The sequence below is a fragment of the Spermophilus citellus genome (assembly GCF_964194105.1).
Source record: "Spermophilus citellus genome assembly, chromosome: 4".
Lineage (NCBI taxonomy): Eukaryota > Metazoa > Chordata > Mammalia > Rodentia > Sciuridae > Spermophilus > Spermophilus citellus.
The window spans coordinates 124,585,693-124,605,287 of record NC_138185.1 but is presented as its reverse complement, the minus strand read 5'-3'; the positions used below and the strand labels follow the sequence as shown (position 1 = coordinate 124,605,287).

At 34.1% G+C, this 19,595-nt stretch overlaps 1 protein-coding gene across 1 annotated transcript in view; it reads right to left on the bottom strand.

Moving 5' to 3' along the window:
• Positions 1–1,865: 1,865 nt before the first annotated feature.
• PYGO1 (pygopus family PHD finger 1) overlaps positions 1,866–19,595 on the bottom strand; it is a 35,852-nt gene continuing 18,122 nt past the window's right edge. The window contains exons 2-3 of the mRNA XM_081289845.1: positions 8,586–8,671; positions 1,866–7,484 (exon numbers count right to left, since the gene is read on the bottom strand). Coding sequence (XP_081145971.1) covers positions 6,360–7,484; positions 8,586–8,671 — 1,211 coding nt within the window. The 3' untranslated portion in view covers positions 1,866–6,359. The remainder of the gene's footprint in view (positions 7,485–8,585; positions 8,672–19,595) is intronic.

Here is a 19,595-nt window from a genome sequence, read left to right as displayed (position 1 = left end):
TCTATTAGTTACCAAGACAATTTTATTTCTCTGAAAATTGTAATATATATCTCACATAAGGATAATAAGGAATTTGGAGTGATCTAGTAATCTCATACTTAAACTTTGCCACAAAACAGTTCATGATCATTTAATACTAATACTTCTTTAAATCTCTATAATTAAAATAGAAACACCCAGTTCTAAAAGATTGTATGTAAAAGTATTAGACACACACACACAACCCCTAACATGTAATATTAAAATTTTTAACACAAAAAAATAGACCTATGAAAATATGGGCACTCAAGTAAAATATAATGCGATTATGACACAGTATGTTACCTGGCATTTTAAAAAAATATTAAGACTAAGTCAGATTTATTGCTATATTAATCCTATCAAAAGTTGACAATCAAAAGTACAAAACATACCACAACCACCATGCCAAATATGATGCTGTACAGAAATGTTATTAACATAATATAGGTATACATTTATTTTCTAACATACTCACTGGTGTAGTAAAACATTCATTCAGGACAGTTTGAATTGATAAAAGTCTAATATCTTTAACATTTTTAAAAGATATGCAGTTTAAGCACTCAGGAGCAGGGTTTTTTTCTTTCAAGCATGTGATTTCAAATATACAAACGTGCACTGGCCAAGTATCATCTATTACAATTCTTTTGGTTGTTTTTATGACAAAATAAGAATGATTTAAAACTAATTTTCTTAAATAAATGCCTCTAAAATTTAAAAACGTTTTTAATTTGCCTTCAAAATTAAACATTTTTCTTTAAATCTTGATTATGACTTTTATTAATAAGTCTTCCCATCAGATAATACAAAGTAAACTGCATTCAAGTCTTTGTATCAATAGTACAAATTCCAAGTAAAGTAGAGGAGTTTTATGGTATCTTAATCACTTCTTAATAAGTGAAGATTAGTATTACTACTTATTTTGGTCATGGTGGAGAGAATGATACTACTTTTGGTTGGGAGATATTTGCTTAAGTTCAATGTCTATGGTATAATTTTAGTAGCATGGGCTAAAAGAATACTAATAAGCACTGTCAGTTAATTTCTTGGTAAATCATATCTATAGAAGATCAAATTTAAAATTTTATACAAATTTTAGTGTTTTATGAGTATCATAAATTGCTAACACCAATTTTACTCCTCTCTCACATTTCAAAGACATCAGACCATCTACTAATCCATAAATATTGATGTTTCACATACTTCATAGAGTAGCTTAAAACATACCAGCATAAGAAGTAATTAGTATTACATAGTAATTTCCTTTGCCATAGGAATAAATGGTGGACAAAGTCTGGAAACATTTTGTTTTCCAATTTGAATTACAGTAATTTTGTCACAGACCACAGCACTAGTGCATGTATTACTTTAGACATGCTCTAAGAACAAAACAAAAATTACTGCAAAAATACATGTCACCAATGTGGAACACATTCAGATTTGTATAAAAGTACTGAACTAATATCCCAAAAAGAGGTATATGTAAACAGTACATAAGGAAGAAATAGTTTTAATATGAAACAATCATTTAAGTCACATACATCATGATAAGAAGCAGGACTTTCTTTTATAAAAGATAACATTTTAACTAACAAGCAACATCATCTATATTATCTACAGAATAAGAAAGGTACCAATATTTAGAGTAAGTTTTAATATAATTGCAAGTAAATGTATTATTGATAAAATATGACAAAGATGAATCTTATCCATTGGATTTCATTTAAAGTTTTTAATAAGCACAGGCAGTTTGTGATGTGTTAATGCCTGGCACACACATGGCCATTTTCTTCCCTTCATTTCCCTTTAACCACTTGTCTTGGAAGATGTTATTGTTATCCCTAGCCTGCTCACTCCAGAGATGCCTGCAAACCTCTCTCTAACAAGAGCTCGAAAACGCAGCTGTGACTTTTTTACTGCTCAACTGGATAAATGAAAAAGAAAGGGAAAGTTTCTCAGATTTGAAAATAGGAAATCTTTCGAGTTCAGAATTAGAGGACAGCAAGTTGTGAAAAGGCAAAACAACCTAAAGAAATTAGAAATAGTCTTAAGACAATACCAGTTAATTTGCTAAAAATACTGTTTTCCCTGATGCCTGAAATATGGTCATACAGTCTAAAATGGTAATATTAAAGATTCATTTTGAAGATTTGTTTTTTTAAAAAATTAAGTCATTTTCTCCATTATCTTCACTCATATGAGCAGAAAAATGCTTTTCTCTTAAATCTAGCCAACAGATAACAACACAAACATAATTTCTGTTTAGAGGAAAGATGGGAAAATTTGAGAGACAGAGCATCCAGGAGGGGGAAAGACAAGCTTGTTTGTGCAGCATTACACCAGAGAGTTTAAAACTGTAAAAGAGCCACTGGGAAACAACTCATGGGACAGAACTTAACCTTCCTCAACACAGAAAAAAGTAAAGATCTCTGTTTTTTTCTCTTACATTGACTGGTTTCCTTAAGAAAACTGAAATCTCAGTATAATAGCAGTTAACTACATTATGGTTTAAATACACCTTTATGAGCTTCCCTAGGAATCTAATCATTTTATATAGAGTCCAAGCCACTATTTACAAATGAACTTTGGGAGCCTGGATGCTTTTCAACTTTTTTAATTAAAAAAAAAAAAGTCTAAAATAGCACAAATGCTCATGCATATGAAAATTCTGTACATTGCAAAAGAAATCCAAACACTTTCTAACTCCCTTTTAAAAAATCATTGCTTATGTTTTCTTACTATTAAATACAATTAGTATGCTGGATAATAAATACTAGCATTCTAATTTGTTCAAGACACAAAAGTTTGAAAGCATGTTAGATGAAAACTCTTGGTACTGATTTTATGTGGATGATTAAAGTCAGCAGATTTCATGATGACCCATACTCGTAAAGAGTTTTTTTCTACCACTAAGCAGAACTGGGAGTCTGGGGCGGGGGGGGAACCTACCAAAAAACCTGATTTACATTGTGCTTATCTATGAAGACTAAGAACTAGTACAAGAAAATCTTCAGTTTCATGTATATAACCTTATAATTTGGGTAACAAGAATCATAATAGCAGTACTCTAAAGCATTTTACTCAAAAGGAAATCACTGATCACAAATCTAATTCTAAGCACTCTATCTGAAGAACAATTAATTTTCTATTATAAACTAAGCTGTTTCAGTATTAGCGTGTCCAGTAACATCTAGAAGCAAGTTGACCAGGAATCATGAATGAGCAAAGCAAGTCCTAAGAAAAAAACTGATGCTTGAAAACTTTTCATTATTAACTTGGCATTGGTGAGTGAGCCTAGATGCTAATATTTAGCCATTTTGAACTTTAGTGAAACTTGAGAATGTAGGAGAAATTCTAATCCTACTTGGTTGTGTGTCCTTGTATATGTGTGCATGAGATGAAGCTTTTCAGGGAAGGAAAGGGATAATACCTCGAAAGATACAATTCCACCACCTATATCCATCACTGCATATTTCTGTAGTTGAGAGAAGCTCAACACTTTTCCTAAGAAAATAGTATCAATTTGTTTAACGGACTTTTTTGTGACAAATTGGACAAATTTTCTGGCCATCTTCATAATTCATCATTTTTCCTACCCAAAAGCACCTACTATCTATATAATTTTAGAGTGTTGTAGAGACAAATGTAGAATTAGTAAAAAATTAATTCAAACACATGAAAATATTCATCAGCAATGATTATAGTTTGGTTGATTTATGTCAGAATCAATCATAGGTTTTCCTTTAGAACCATTAGATTCTTAGAGTAAGGTGTTTTGAAAACCTAAACACTTGAATAAAAATTTATTTGTTTATATGGTTTTTTAAAAACCACTTAGAAAATGAAAGAAATACCTCATAAATATTTTAGATTAGCCTGGGAGAGGTTATTTCATTTTTACAAAAACAGGTAACTACTTAAAGTGTAAGCTTTTAAGAAAGGTTTTAAGAAACTGCATACTCAATTTTAGCAATGAGGGGCTCAGTGGTAGAGCACTAGCCTAGCGCCTAAATAAAGTAAAGGTATTGTGTCCATCTACAACTAAAAATATATTTTTAAAAAAATTTAGCAATGAGCAACTCAAGTACACACTGCCACATCAAGTGTTAAATCCTGAGGGTATTGGAAGGTTCCATTAAAAATATCTATCTAGTTCAACTCAGTCAAAAAAAGTCATGATCTGATGCTAGAAGTGGTGATATAGCATGTACTCTATCATTTCTTAAAAATCATTACTCAAGAAAATTTCAGGAAAAACAAAACTAGGTCCTTCAATGTTTAGCCATTAGTCTAACAAAACTACAAAGTAAGCAAAATGGAATCTTCAGGTATGTACTGAGCATCATCAAAATGCCAAAGTCAGCCCAAAACAATGCATTTTGACCTGCTTCAATTGGTAAAGTTTTCACACAAAAGAACACCTAGTATTAGAGTTTATCTCATTTCATTTCCTAAAATTGTGAAGATTTACAACTCTGAAAATATTTTGTACTCACCTCTAACTAGTTGAGGGTAGAAGGAGAAAACTATTACCTGTACCATATGAAATTGCTGTTTTGTGGGTCAAAATTAAAACACTATTTTTAAAAGTTAAGTTTTATTCCATTAAGATATGTATCAGAAGGATTAGCATTAGTTTTCTCCATTTTTATAGAATTCATCATTTTCTTAGGATGTATATATATTGTTCAAATACTCTAGTTACTGATTCTCAGTTGGGGAACATGTTGTTTCTTAGAAAAAGCTCCAAATGATGAAAAAGATGGTAATCCATTGAAGGTCCAGGAACTATGATAGATAATGACAAAATTTCACCACCCAAGTCAATTAACTTTGCTTTAGTGACTTGTGACATGTAAAGTCCTGTCATGTAGAAATGAGGGTTTGTTTGTTAACCAAAGGATGTTGTTAAATCAAAATTTTCATACATAATTCAGATTTCTTGGCAACATGCTGCTGCTGTCATTGCTTCCCCAGGTTCAAATTGTAGTAATTATCTCCTTCAAGGATCACCATTGTCTTCCAAACTTTTTTGGTTGCAATGATAATGGTGGTGAATTATTAGAGTTTCATGAACATTCAATCATTGTATAAATTACTATCAATTGTCATACTGTATCTTTTTATTTATTTGGTCACCAGTTATGATCTGCTCTCAACATGTTTTGTTTTGTTTTCTATTTGAGTCTGAGTGAGCATACCTTCAACTGTAACTGTTCTTTCTCTCTCTAGAGTGTACTCTCGGTTCCATTTTTACACATTACCCAGTCACAGCAAAAACTCCTTAGCCTTCAGCAAGGCCTCAAATTACTGATTGTTTGTAAGTTACCTTTCACCTAAACTCTTAATTGGTTTTTATTTAAATGGATTTTGATCTTCCCTGAGGTACATATTGGAAATTTAGATCCCCAGAACAAGAATTTTCAAACTAAGTAGTTAGTTCTTTTGCCAGTGGAGTCCTCTAAAGCCAAACCGGTGTTTCTACCTTTTTCATTTGCAATATGTCCAAGTTTAAAATCATAAAAAAGAAAGTGTTCACAATTCTTCGGAGGACACCATATTATTTATTTCTCTGGACAACAATAACAAAACAACTCAATAACCAAAGAAAATTAAGACCAAAATGCTATCATAATTCTAAATAGTAATACTGGAAACATACTTTATGACAACTTTACTAAGTGCAGTCAATTTTCAACTCATCTAATATTAGCAATTTCATGTGATACAATCCACAAGTTAATAAACAAATGCTGAGAATCTATATGCTAAAATCTGTCTCTGTCTCATATCTGTATACATATGCTGGAAAGACTAATTTTAAAGTATGAAATTCACTTATTTCAAAGACCCTAGTAGAGGAGGAATCTGGTGTCATACTCTTCTTATTTAAAATAAATCCATTAAAATGTATGCTTTCCCCCATGTTATACCTCCACATATTATGTTTGGAAATATTTAAATGGATCCTTCAGAAACTTTTTAATTAAATGTTTAATGTGATACAGCCAAAATTCACCACTGAAATACACATTTTAAAAGTTAAAACTTGCCTAGATTTGTTATATTATTTTGAAGCTTCAAGAGGCTTTTATGTTTATGATAAATAACTACTAACATTTATTTGTTTCTAAAGTACCCCACATACATTATCCTCATTTAAGAGAGCAAACAAAGACAATACAAAGTTGCACTAGTAATGAAGTGAAATATTAATAAAAACTAAAAGGTAAATGTTTTCTGTGTGTATTTAAAAAAATAACGTAAAACATTAAAATCCTGTGTCACCAAACCTCTGTAATACAGAGGGAAAACCCCACTTTAGTTAATGCTTGTGATTAAGCATCACTGCCCACTGCAGGTGGACCAAAAGTTTCTCTAGTGCGCATTAATTGGACATCTTTATCAGCCATACAGGTATCACAGCCCCATACTGCTGATGCTTCTGCTGTTAGTAGGCCATAAGCTGTTTCAGTCATTCCAGTACAGATTCGGTGAAACCATTTCTGACAAGAGGCCTCACATAAGATGGCATCCTGATCATCATTCACTTCATTTGTACAAATTCCACAAGGATACACTGGGTCAGAAGACGAATGGCCGTGACGGCTTGGGTGGAGAGATGATTTATTGCTTTTTTCAGTGGTGCAGGCATCTGTTGCACCTCTAGGTTGTCGTGGCTTGTTCTGTGTCCCATTTGCATGGCTGTTGTTTGTAGCTTCAGTGCTACTTGAACGACTGTTCTCCTGATTTACTGCATTGTTTCGATTAACATTTTTTAATTCAATATTGCTCTGATTCACTGTATCCTCCATATTTAAGTGAGGTGGATGAGCAGATGAATTTTGATTAGTGTTTTTAGTTGCTCCTTGACTAAAGTCTTGTTTCGGAGGTGGTGCTTTTGCTTGACCAAAAGTGTTTGGAGGTGGAATAAAAGAATGATTAGATTCTAATGGAGAAGTAAAACTTGAATTATTTCCAGGGACAAAATTAGATGCCAAATCAGGGTTAGATACTTGGCTAGTATTCTGTGGAGGAATCTGATTAAAGTTTTCAGCAGGATTTTGTCTAAAATGTTGATTAGGCATGTTAATGTTCTGATTTAGTACATTATTATAAGATGGATTTCCAAAACTTGAATTATCATGTGGCCCAAAGTTAAAAGCATGAGGTCGATTAAAACCCATGCCCAAAGGATTCTGAGGAAATGGGTGTGGCTGATTCCTGAGTGAATAAGGTCCACAATATGGGGAAGACATTCTTGGGGGAACGTGAGGTGGCATTCTGAATGTGCTATAGCCTCCAAAGCCAGGATAACCAGGGCCAAGATATGGATTTGATGAAGGTAGTGGTTTATAGGAAATAGTATTATAGTTGTCATCAAATGGATTAGCAGCCACTAGATGGTCAGAGTTTGGATTCGGTGGTGGAGCATACTCAGATAATGGAGGAAAAGAAGGTCCCTGAAAAGAAAATGTAAAGTTCATGTTCTTAACTAAAGAAGTCATTACAATTTTCCTGTTATCTTAATACCTATGAATTTGGTTTTAGTCAAGTTTCTCTTATGGTGTTATAAAAATTTAATTTCTTCACTTGACCTTTCAATTACAATTAATTTTAACATATAATTATGCTTAATGATAAAAATAGTCATGTTTCATTTAGGAAAGGAAATAAGTATGCTTTTCTGAGCTCAAATCCATTGTCATTTCAAATCTCTCAAGTATTTAACCTTCAAAAGAAGTTTCATTATCATAATTTTCATTTAGTATGTTTTCCTGTAACTAAACTCTTTCACTTAAAACACTAACGCCAAACTACCTTTTAGATCCCTCCAACCCAAAATACCTTTTAGATCCTTCAAAAATCATAAAATTAAATAACAATAAATAGGATCTAATTTTTTTCCTCTTAGCTTAACTTCAGGGAGATACAATTAAAGCATTACCAAAACACTAAGCTCTAGACTTCACACTGGAAAAATAAATTGCCAGATTTAATCACATTGCAAGTTTATCAGATAGTGGCCAAAATGGAAAGGCAAAGTTATTTGTACAAATATCATACTTATTTATAGCCTTTATTATCAAAAGAGTGCTTCAAACTTAAAGAATAAAGCCATAAAAGCCTGTATATATAATCATTTATTACAACCACAAGTTTCAATAATGGATGCCTCCATCATAATTGCTTTGTGAAAAATGCACATAACACTGAATTACTATAACAACTTAATATTACTTCAGGTTAAAGTTGTTTGTACATATTTTTTAAATCTTGTAATAGAACGCAGGCACTTTTGCCATTAAAAAATCTTTAAGTAAGATTTAAGAACAAGTATTTTAATTTGTCTGCCTATACTTACCTTGAACTATTTACTCTAGGCCTACCCAAAGTTAGTCATTGATTGAGGAATAAAAAACAAACAAAAAATCACTGAGGAATTCACTATTAGGTTCTGGATAAAGGTAGAAAACAATGCCCATTATCAAATTTAAAATTTGCTTTATTAGCCTGATCATACCAATAAGGGAAAACTATTACTAAAGAAAATGTCAATTTACCTGTGTATTCGCCTTTCGTTTTTTCTTATCTGGGCTTCCTAGTTGCACACCTGGTCCTCCTAACCCATCCAGTCCACTATCACCACCTAAAAAAAAAAAAAAACCCAATAATATTTCCACTTGTAAATGAAGTAATTTTATCTCTTATAGCAATACCTATTATATTTAATCTATTAATATGCTTTCTATTTTCATTAGATGAAAGCAATATTCAGCTTTTAGTATCTTTGGTCTTTAGAAAGTCTTTTCCATAGTTTCATACAGAAACAGTCATTCTTCTCTGCTTTCATATTTGTTATTGGGGTTTATATTTTGTTCCTAGCACCTCATTCTCTGTTTCCTGGCTGTCATGAACTGAGCAGTTTTCCTCTGCCATCTTTCTGCCTCACCTTAGGTCCAAAGCAATGGAACTGGCTGACCATGGGATGAACCTGTTAAATAGTAAGCCTTTACAATTTAACATTTCCTCCTCTAAGTTATTCTTGTCTCATATTAGTTACAGTAATGCAAAGCTGACTAAAACATTAGTTTGTTTCCAAAGATAATTGGTATTTAGATCTAGACCAGAAGATGGTTTCTTCTTCCATCAAGGGACACAATATTTCTTGTTGCTTTTCTTTAGCACTTGTTTTAATTTTCTATTGTATAAATTATCACACATTTGGGTACTTAAAACAATGTCCATTTGTGGGTAGATGTGTAGTTCAGTGGTAGAATGTATCCTTAGCATGTGAGGCCCTGGGTTCAATACCCAGAATAAACAAACAAACAAAAAAACCCATTTGAACAGAAGTGGAGAAAATACTTTCTAACTCATTCATTCATTCATTCATTCATTCTATTAGGCCAGTATTACCTTAATACCAAAGACACATAAGAAGAGAGTTTTCAAGATTGTGGATTACAAACAACCAACACTCAACTGCTTATCTACAACTTGGAATCAAAACAACTAGAAAGCTGCTACTCTTCCAGGTTAGTGGCTGTGGGAAAAATCCTGAGTTCAATAGTGAACAGAGGCTTGGAGAAGCTCAGATACTCTGGATAGTGGAAGACAGAATGAGAAAGAGTGCCCAACACTGAGTATATGGCAGCAGGTAGAGAGAGTGGAGAAATAAGGGAGACCCACTACACACAAGCAAAGAAATTGGCACAATCAGAAGGGCATTGTGAACCCTGAACACAACTGATCTAAGATCTGCCTAACAGGCTGGGGCTGGAGAAGTTCTCTGCACCTGACAACCATAATGTTGGTTTTCATCTTGGAAGGCTAGCTTGCTATTCTGGGAAACAAAAAAAAAAAAAATTTCCTATTTCTTAGAACGTGCGGCAAACATTACTACACTGTCTCAGTGAGCAAGTTTATTTATTTATTTTGTAGGACGTCTTATTTTTATTAGCATAAGATCTCTGACATCATGTTCAGAGTTGTTAGGGTAGGCAAGAACAAGAGGAACCCTAAAGTCAGGGGGAAAATGAAGAAGAAACAGAGAAATAGGGACAAAGAATAATTCAGTGGTTTTATCTTGGAAGTCTAAGTCAGAGGGAAATCTAAAGTTTTTTTTTTCTCCAGTATTAAAATTCTTTTTTTTTTTTTTTTTTTTTGAGAGAGAGAGAGAGAGAGAGAGAGAGAGAGAGAGAGAGAGAGAGAATTTTTAAATATTTATTGTTTAGTTTTTCGGCAGACACATCTTTATTTGTATGTGGTGCTAAGGATCGAACCCAGCGCCGCGAGCATGCCAGGCAAGCACAATACCGCTTGAGCCACATTCCCAGCCCAATATTCTTTTTTTTAAAGCAAAAGTATGCTTGCTTGCTTGATTATTTATTTATTTATTCTTTTTAGTTATACATGACAATAGAATATATTTTGACATATTCTTGAGGTTGTACATGATGGAGTTACATTGATCATATATTCATATGTGAACATAGGAAAGTTATGTCCAATACAGTCTACTGTCTTTCCCAATCCCATCTCCTCCTCCTTTTCCCCCATTCCCCCCTGTCCAATTCAGTGAACCTCCACTCCTCCCTATCCACCAATTATTGTGAGTTAGCATCTGAATATCAGAGACAACTTTTGGCCTTTGGTGTTTGGGGTTTGTCTTATTTCACACAGAATGATAGCCTCCAGTACCATCCATTTACTGGCAAATGCTGTAATTTCATTCTTCTTTATGGCTGAGTAATATTCCATTGTATATATGTACCACTCAGTGGGCATTTTTTTTTTAAGAGAGAGAGAGAATTTTTTTTAATATTTATTTTTTAGTTTTTGGTGGACACAACATCTTTATTTGTATGTGGTGCTGAGGATCGAACCCGGGTCACACGCATGTCAGGCAAGCGTGCTACCGCTTGAGCCACATCCCCAGCCCTCAGTGGGCATTTAACTTGAGACCCAGTTTGGCCTCAGGGGAATACCACTGAAATAAACCTCTAAAAACTCTATGCAATAGGAAACAGGTCATAGAAACTAGAGCAGAATACACTTCCCACTTAATACTATTGCTCAGATGGCCAGCTGAGGAAGTTCAGGGGACCAAGCTGTTACGGATGATTATGTAAGTGAGCTGGGTCCTAGAAGACCAGAATCATGGGTAGTGGACTACACAGAACCCACCATGCCCCTATGCCCAATGAAGATAGTTACCTTGTCTTCCAAATGGGCTTCACAAAGGGTTCTGGAGACCCAGATGTGCTGCCTGACCCTTGCAGTGTGATAAGCTAATCTCATTGGAGAAAATTTCTGCCAGGGGACTCTGCCTTCCATGCTAGCTTATACTGGTGAGCAGGACAGCTAAGAACTATTTCAAATGCTTCAGGTCACAAATCACTCCTGCTGGTTGCCTGGTAAGCAAAGCAAAAGTAAGAAGGAAAGGGTGAATAACCCTCAATCTTTTCTCTTTCCAGGGGCACATGGCCTAAGAATAATAGAAAAAAGTGCTGATTGGAAATAGGTAGCAAACATCCACTACTTTTGCCTGCATGATCAACAACCTCAGCAAATAATGTTTTTGTTTTTAATTTTAGTACTGGGGATTGAATCCAGGGCCTCATGAAGTGCTATAAATCCCAGTCCCTTTTATTTTCTTTTGAAACAAGATCTCATTAAGTTATCAAGGCTGGCCTCAAACTTGTGATCCTCCTGTCTCAGCTTCCCAAGTAGCTGGAATTATTGGGGGGCTGGGGGGGTACCACCTTGTCAGGCTAACATTTTCTTTTTTTTACTATTTGATTCATGTGTGTGTGTAAATTTTTTTTTTCCAATTTCTCTCTCCTTCTTCTTGTTAAGTTGCTGAGGCTGGCCTCAAACTTGTAATCTTCCTGCCTCAGCCTCCAAAGTCTCTGGAATTATAGGCATCTGTAACCATGCCTGGCTCAAATTTTTTTCTTCTCTTTTTGGTTTTCTTTATTTTTTTAACTATTGATTTCATTTTATATTTTCTCCTAGTTTCATTCTTTTCTCTTTTTGAATTTTCTATTTTTTTAAAATTTTCCTGTCCCCTTTTATCTGTCTTAATTTTCTATCTTTTTTAAACTTTTCAATTTATTGTATATTATTTTACCTCCATAATTTCTGTTGTTTGCAATGTGTACATCATAGTCTTTGCTTGGTTTTTACTTTCTGTACCTGCTCTGCTTCTATTTGTTGTTGTTATTGGTTTTTTTTGTGTTTTTTTTCCTCTTCTTTCTACATGGTGCCAGGGATCAAGTCTGACACTTTGAGCATAGTGGATAGATGCTCTACTGCTAAGAGACACTTCCAGCCCAGCTAAGAGAAATTGCATTTTACTTTACCCAAAACCTAGCTCTACTCAAACATTGCTGGATACTTCAGCTTAAAGAACGAGAGAGACAAAGTCCCCAGCTGAAGACTTGGCCCCAGGTAGGCATGGCTGGGAGAAACTTTAAAACCCGTTCTTGAAATTCACCACCAAAGCAACAACAGAGAGAAATAACACAAAGATTGTAGAATACTGCACCTATCAAGGACCTTAGCATAGGTTGCTCCCATACCCTTTCAGAACACGTTAAAAACTGGAGAGCTGGGGATTTAATCAGTTGGTAGAGTATTTGCCTTGCATGCACAAGGCCCTGGTTTCAATCCCCAGCATCACCCATCCCCCCACAAAAAAGTAAAAAACTAAAGGAGTGACCACAGAATGCCTACCTAATATATTCCAGAGGGGTCCCATTTTTCTGAGGCCTAAAGAAGAAGTGGAACCCTAAGGCTCTCACACTGCACATGTGTGTTAAATCCCACTAATCACAGCCATACTATAAAGTCTGGTTGGAATTAAACTCAACACTTCACAACACTCAAGAGAAGGCTGTTCTCTAAGAAGGCCCTCACAGAAATTACCTTGGGACATAAGAAGTGAACAAACAAAGCAGCTTGACTCATCTAAAAGTTCACAATATTCTAGTAAATGATTCCTGATACTGAAGTTGATGAAATGCCAGACCAAAAATTCAAAAGAATGATGTTAAAAATGATCCATGAATTTAAAGAGGATACAAATAAACAGCTGAATGAATTAAGAAAGACAATGCAGCATATGAAAGCAATTCAATAAAGAGAAATTCTGGAAAAGAACCAAACATAAATCTTGCATATAAAAAACTCAGAAAGTCAAACACAGGGCTGGAGTTGTGGCTCAGTGGTAGAACACTTGCCTAGTATGTGTGAGTCACTGGGTTCAAACCTCAGCACCACATAAAAAAGTAAATAAATAAAGGGATTGTGTCCATATACAACTAAAAATATATATATTTTTAAATCAAACACAAAACTCGGTTGAAAGCTTTACTAATAGATTAGATCAGGTAGAATAAAGAGTAGCACAGCTTGAAGACAAGGCTGATGAATTAATCACATTCAGATAGTAATAAAATAAGAAGAATCAGAACATACAATTTTATGAGAATGACATTATGTAGGGCATAGTTGATACATGCCTATAATCACAGTGATTTAGGAGGCTGAGGCAGAAAGATCACAAATTTGAGGCTAGCCTCAACAACTTAGTAACCCTGTCCCACAAGAAAAAATTAAAAGGCCTGGGGCTGTAATTCAAAGATACAGCGCCCAGGGTTCAATCCTGAGTACAAAACAAACAAAAACACCAAACTTAATAATAATATGAATAGATGAGGGAGATGAGGTTCAGACTAAAGGCATAGTGAAATAATTCACTAAAGGCACAGTGAAATAATAGCAGAAATTTCACCAAATATAGGGAAAGATGGACATTCAAGTACAGGAAGCATTTATAATTCCAAGTACACAAAATCAGAAAACAACCTCTACATGACATATTATAGTTAAACCAGCCAAAGTACAAAGATTATTAAAAACTTTGAGAAGCTCCAAATCATATATGAAGACAAACCCATCAGAATAACAAATTCTTAGAAGAAACTCTAAAGGTCATAAGAGCACAGAATGATGTAATACTAAATGACATACCTAGCAAAATTATCCTTCACAATTAAGAAATAAAAACCTTCTAATGTAAGTACGAACTAAAGGAATTCATGACCAATAAACCAGTATTACAGACGATACTTAAAGGAATTCTACACCCAGAAGGGGAAAAGATAAATAAAATAACAAGAGTACAGGGAAAATAAATTGCTCTAGAAAACTGGATAAGCAAAGGAGAATAGGAAAGAATCAAACATTAACAAAGTAGGCCATCAAGATGAATAAGGAAGAAACAAATATAGGTTACTCAAAACAACCAGAAGAAAAAAATAACAAAATGACAGTAGTATGTATCTTCCAAAAGCTCAGGAAATAAAAGCAAGAATTGACAAACTGGATTATATCAAATTTAAAAGCTTCTGCACAGCAAAAGATGAACAAGGTGAAGAAACAACCTACACAGAATGGGAGAAAATCTTTGCCGGATATTCATCTTACAAAGGTAATCAAATTAATAAATGGGCAAATGATTTGAACTTAAACTTCTTATAAGAAGAATTACAAATGGCCTGTAAATATATGAAAAAATTCTCAACATCTTTAGCTATGAAGGAAATGCAAATCAAAACTTGAGATTCCATTTTACCCTAGTTAGAAAGACCACTATCAAAAAACAAAAAATAACAAATGTTGGTAAGGATGCGGAGAAAAAAGAACCCTTATAAGCTAGGCATAGTGGCACACACCTGTAATCCCAGAAGCCCCGGAGGCTGAGGCAGGAGGATCACAAGTTCAAAGCTAGCATTAGCAATGGCCAGGCACTAAGCAACTCAGTGAGACCCTATGTCTAAATAAAACACAAAAAAGGGCTGGAGATGTGGCTCAGTGATCGAGTGCCCCTGAGTTCAATCCCCAGTACCAAAAAAACAAAAAACAAAAAAAACCATCCTGATACACTACAGGTAGAAATGTCAACTAGTACGTCATTTTGTGTGTGTGTGTGTGTGTGTGTGTGTGTGTGTGTACGTACGTATACATGGTTTAGTTGTAGATGAACACATACCTATTTTTAATATTTTTTAGTTGTCAATGGACCTTTATTTTACTTATTTATATGTGGTGCTGAGAATCGAACCCAGTGCCTCACACATGCTAGGCAAGAGCTTTACCACTGAGCTACAACCCCAGCTCCCTTTATTTTATTTATGTGGTGCTGAGGAGCAAACCCAGTGCCTCAACATGTGCTAGGCAAGTGGTCTACCACTAAGCCACAACCTCAGTCCTAGTAAAGCACTTTGAATAACAGTATGAAGCTTCCTCAAAAAAACCATACAATCTAGTCATAACACTCATGAGTATATACCTTAAGGAAATTAAGTAAGCATACAAAGAGATACTTGCCTGCCCATGTGTATTGCAACACTTTCACAACAGCCAAGTTTTGGAACCAACTTAGATGCTGTCAACAGATGGATTAAAAATATGTGTACACACACACAGAGTTTTATTCAACTATAAAGAAGAATGGAATCCCATCATATGCAGGAAAATGGACAGAAGTGAGGGCTATCATGTTAAGTAAAATTAGCCAGACTCAGAAAGATAAGTATCACATATTTTCTCTCATTTGTGGAAACTAAAATAATAAAATAAAGAAGATGGCCTATAAGGGAAAGGGAAAGAAAAGGACAAGAAAAAGGAAGAGGGAGGCTGTATATGATCAAAGCACAGTATTTGTATATATGGAAATGTCACAATTCGATCCAATAATTTGTACAATTAATATGATTTATTTTTTAAATCCAAAGACATCAAAGAAAAAAATAACTACAGTCCAACATCTCTTAGAAATACAGATGTAAAAATTCTCAACAAAATACTAACAACTGAATTCAGCAGCATATCTACAGAACACCATGACACTGAATTTTTCCCAGAAATGCAAAGTTGATTCAACATGAAAAATCAACCATTTATTATTCTATAGTAATAGAATACAGGGAGAAAACCCCATACTTGATAATCTCACCAGAATCAGAAAACCATTTCACAAAACTCAATATCTCTGCATGACAAAAAAAGAAAATCAATAAACTATGGAGAAGAGAACTTCCTCATGCTAATAAGGGGTATCCATGAAAAAACACAGCTAACATCACACTTGAGAGTAAAATATTGAAAGCTGTCCCCCTAAGGTCAGGAACAAGACAAGATGCCTGGTAGTAACAGAAGTTCTAGCTGGAACAATTAGTCAAGAAAAAGAATAAAGGGCTTCCAGATTGGAAAGAAAGAAATATATTATTCTGTTTGAGATAACATACTTACATATTTATTTCTATAAACTAGCAATGAATAATTCAAAAATGAAATTAAGAAAATAATTCCATTTATAATATCATCAAAACTAATAAAATTCTTGGGAATAAATTTAAACAAGGTGGTAAAAGATTTCTATACTGCAATATAAAACATTGTTGAAAGAAATTAAAGACACTCTTAACTTCAGAAATAAAAAATATTCCGTGTTCATGATTGACTATGTTAGAATGGCAATACTCTCCAAACTGTTTTACAAAATTTTATCAAAATTCTAGTGCCTTTTTTGTAGAAATGGACAAGTTAATCCTAAAATTCAGAAGGAGAAGGCAAGATACCCAGAATAATTAAAACAATCTTGAGAAAAATTTAAAAAGGAACAAATGTGAAAGACTAACCTTCCTAATTTTAAAATTAGAAAGCTTCAGTAATCAAAACAGCAAGGTACTGTCATAAAGAACAACATAGAGATCAAAGTATAAATCTGAGTCCAGAAGTAAACCCACAAAATTATGGACAATTGATTTGAATAAAGGAATCAAGATAATTCCATAGGGTAGAGGTGCTAAAAAAATGGTGCTGAGACACCTGGATATCTGTCATATGCAGAAATTATTTTCTGGCTAGCTGCAATGATGTGTGCCTATAGTCCCAATACTAGGTATGGTGACTTGAGCCTGCAAGTTTAAGATCAGTTTGGGCAACATGGCAAGATTCTGTCTCAAACAAACAATAAAACCCAAAAAACAATTAATTTCAAATGGATCAAAGACCTAAATATAAGAGCTAAAAGTACAAAACACTTAGAAGGAACCAAGTTATAAATCTTCATGTCCTTAAATTAGGCAACAATTTTTAATCATGATTCCTAAAGTATAGAAAACAAAAGAAAAAATAGAACAAATGAACTTTTATCAAAGTTAAAAAATTTTTGGTGCCAAGAGCACTATCAATAAAATGAAAAGACAACCCACACAATGGCAGAAAATATTTGCAAATTATATACCGGTTAGGAGTCCAGTATATACATAAAGAATTCTTACAACTCAATAAAATCTAATAACCCAATTAAAATTGGCCAAAGTATACGCATAGCCATTTCTATAAAGAATATAAATGAATGGCTAATAAGCACACGAAAAGATTCTCAACATCATGGAAATCGAACTGTTTGTACTTTTGAGATGCCACTTCAAACCCAATGGGATGGATGGCTGTAATCAAAAAGATACAAGAGTTAGCAGGGATATGAAGAAGTTTATAAAGTTAAACGTAAAGCTACCATATTACCCAGCAATTCCTCTCCTAAATGTATAACCAAGAGAATTGAAAACCTGTTTGAACAAAAACTTGTATAAAAATGTTCACCTTATAACTCATAATAGCCAAGAAAGTGGAAATACTTCTAATGTCTATCAACCAGTGATAAACAAAATGTGGTACCTCTATACAACAGTTAATCAGTCATAAAAGGGAATGAAAATATTGATTGATACATGCCACAACATAACAAACCTAGAAAATGTTACCCTAAATGAAAGAAAGCAGACACAAAAGACCACAAACCTTATGATTCCATTCATATGAAATGCTCAGAATAGGAAAATCTATAGAGACAGAAATAAATTAATGGTTGCCAGGCCTTTGGGAAAAAGGGGAAATTTGGGCTGGGATTGTGGCTCGGCGGTAGAGCGCTTGCCTAGCACGTGCAGGGCCCTGGGTTTGATCCTCAGCACCACATAAAAATAAATAAATAAATAAAGGTATTGTGTCCAACTACAACTTAAAAAAAAGAAAGAAACCCAGTTGAAAAAAAGGGGGGTGGTTAGGAGGTACAGGGTTTCTTTTTGAAGCAATGAAGTATTCTGGAATTAGAAAGTAATGATGGTTGTACAATATTGCAAATACACTAAGAACTACTGAATTGTATACTCTAAAATAGTGGTGAATTTTACATTATGTGAATTTTATCTCAATTAAAATTTAATCAGTAGAGGGAAGGGGTAGGAAGTGGGGAAGAAGGGGGGAAATGCTGGGGAGTGATATTGATCAGATTATATTGTTGTACATATGTACAAATCTGTAACAACAAATCCCATCAATATGTACACTTATAATTCACCAATAAAAAAATGTGAGAATAGGGTTGGGGTTGTGGCTCAGTGGTAGAGAGCTTGCCTAGCATGTGTGAGGCACTGGGTTCAATCTTCAGCACCACATAAAAATAAATGAATAAAATAAAGTTCCATCAACATCTAAAAAAAAGTTTTAAAAAATGTGGGAAAAAAAGAAAAATTCAAACAACCATTATTATCTCTCAGTCTATAATTCAGAGATCAGAAATTAGAATGGGTGCTTTTGGTCAGAATATCAAACCAAATCAGGATGTCAGTATCATTGAGTTTCTATCTGGAGGCTCTGGGGGAAATCTGTTCCCAAGCTCATTCTTTCTTATGATCAAATTCAGTTCCTTTTGGTTGTAGGACTAAGATTCTACTCTCCTTGTCTATCAGCTTTTAGTTCCTAGAGGCTACCTACATTTCTTAATGTATGGCTCTCTCCACTTTTCAGCCAGAAATGGTGTATCAAAACCTTCATGTGTTTCATGAAGTAGTCTCTGAATTCCTCATCTCCAACCACCTGTAGGTAATTCTCTACTCTTTTTTATTTATTTATTTATTTATTTATTTATTTATTTATTTATTTATTTATTTATTTATGTGCAGTGCTAAGGATTGAACCCAGTGCTTCACACATGCCAGGCAAGTGCGCTCCGGCTGAGCCCCAGCCCCAGGTACTAATTCAATACTCAAAAAATGAGCTCATGTGATTAGGCCATATCTGCCCAGATAACCAATCTACCTTAAGGTCAACTGTGTCATTTGATATAACCTAATCAAAAGATTAAAATCCATGATATTCACAATCCTGGGGCCTCTATATAGTATGCATACTAGCAGAATAAGACAGTTTAGCAGTCATCTTGACAACCACTGATAATCAAAGTTCAGCTCCACTGATTCATTAGGAATGCAAAATGGTGATATTTGCATTCATTCATTCATTCTTTTGGTACTGGGGATTGAACCCAGGGGCACTCTACCACTGCATTAAACTCAAGTCCTTTTTATTTTGAGACAGGACATCTCTAAGTTGCCTTGGTTGGACTCAAACTTGCAATTCTCCAGCCTCAGTCTTCTAAGCATCTGAGATTATAGCTGTGACACCCCTGCACTCAAATGATATTTGCGTGTATTTTA